The 1,645-nt window shown below is 57.7% G+C and overlaps 1 protein-coding gene across 1 annotated transcript in view; it reads left to right on the top strand.

Moving 5' to 3' along the window:
* Nucleotides 1–1,645, top strand: part of CCZ1 (CCZ1 homolog, vacuolar protein trafficking and biogenesis associated) — a 20,213-nt gene that overhangs the window by 14,141 nt on the left and 4,427 nt on the right. The window contains exons 10-12 of the mRNA XM_013005411.2: nt 359–401; nt 997–1,030; nt 1,452–1,569. Of these exons, the coding sequence (XP_012860865.1) occupies nt 359–401; nt 997–1,030; nt 1,452–1,569 (195 nt within the window). The remainder of the gene's footprint in view (nt 1–358; nt 402–996; nt 1,031–1,451; nt 1,570–1,645) is intronic.

The raw sequence follows: 1,645 nt of genomic DNA, 5'->3' as shown, positions 1-1,645 counted from the left end.
GAGAAGTCATGCTTGTCTGTGGTGGAGAGTGAGTTGGAGGGGAGGAGGGTAAAGCAATAAAGGGAGTGGGTAGAAACCACAGGTGGGCAAATAGAGGAAGGGGAAGGAGGGGATTCTCAGCTTCAGGGGCTCTAAATGGGTCTCCATCCATAAAAATTCTGAGGCAGGATTTGAGGATCATTCCGTTTGGTGCCAAGGCGGCTGGCTCATTGATTTGTAGGCCCCTGGTCCTATCCGGGCAGGCAGGCTGCTCCTCCTTCCGACTGGTGCCTGACCCAGCATTACCCCGACAGCCTTTGTAGACAAGGTCACAGTCACAGGTCCAGGGATGAGGTCTTTGGCCTGTCTTTTGGGACAGGGGCCTGGAACCATTCATCCCAGGGTACACAGCTCTGATCAGTGTGAATGACAGGCCCTTCTGGTGATTTTCGTCTGGGGGTGGGAGGCAGTTGTTCTCAGTAATGTCCTGACTGTGGGTCCCGGGTGTGACAGCCCATTGAGACCAGGTGACATTCCTCTGCTACTGGTGGTGGTTTTGTTTGTAACTCATCTTCACGGACGTGTCACCCATACCCAGACTAGACCAGGAGACCAGGCCCCTGCTTCCCAGTAGCCCCTTGGGTGAACATCATTATGCCATGTTACTTGCTGCTGTTGATCGAGTATTTAAATTCCCCGTCCCTCCCCAACACCGCAGCCTGCACCCTGAGCCCATCCACTCGTTGGGTGCTGCCTCTTGGGGTGCCTGTAGGCCAGAGCAGCTGGTGGCTTCAGACCTCTGACCTTTCAGTTGCCAGCTGAGCACTTAACCTCTGTGCCACCAGACTGCCCCTCCCACTGATAGGGACGGGTTCCAGGGTCGCACAGCCAGCACATGGAGCCACCACCTTGCGCCCTGTCCACGCTAACTGTGCGGTGGCTGAAGTCTCTTGCCTGGCTTTGTGGTTGGGGTGCATGGTTGTTACCCCCGTGTAACCTCTGCTGTTTGCTCCCCAGGCCATGAGTGCGGCCGTGTGCTTCATGATCGACGGTACGTGTGCCCATGTTGCCCTTTGCTCCTCGCGGCTTACCTGGCTCTGCCCACAGCCCCGCCCCTTTGTGGCAGTCTGTGCTCTGAGCAGCTGACTCTGCCCTGCTCACTGAGTCACAATCCGCCTGGGTTGGCACTGGCAGGGGCTTCAATCCTTTTACAGCCACCAGTCACACACATGAGCACAAGAACATAGTACACGTACACACACGGTGCGGAGCAGGTCTTCCCACCCAGGAGAGCGGCCTTTGCCTCTTCAGTGGGACTCACTCCGCCTGCTCCACCTTCCTCCTGGCACGGGTTGGGGGCAGGGAGGGCCTGACACTGAGACAGGTGGTCAGTAAGTCAGGGCTGCAGCGCACTCCGGGACTATCAAACCCAGAGCTCCGGGGCAGAACGCTCTTTTCTTCTTGCCTGCTAGCTGCCACCCAGCCCACATTGGACTTTTGCCGCCGACTGGACAGCATCGTGGGGCCTCAGCTGACCGTGCTGGCCTCGGACATTTGTGAGCAGTTCCACATCAACAAGAGGACATCTGGGTCTGTACCTCGTCCCGCTTGTCCCCCGCTTCCTGGGTTTGGTCAGAATGCGCAGGGTTCCCATTGAAGGAGACGG

The sequence above is a fragment of the Echinops telfairi genome, unplaced genomic scaffold, assembly GCF_000313985.2.
Source record: "Echinops telfairi isolate 266 unplaced genomic scaffold, ASM31398v2 ScPeMD7_5;HRSCAF=22, whole genome shotgun sequence".
In the NCBI taxonomy this organism is placed as follows: Eukaryota; Metazoa; Chordata; class Mammalia; order Afrosoricida; family Tenrecidae; genus Echinops; species Echinops telfairi.
Note: the sequence above shows the minus strand (reverse complement) of the source record. Positions and strands in the feature narration are given on the sequence as shown.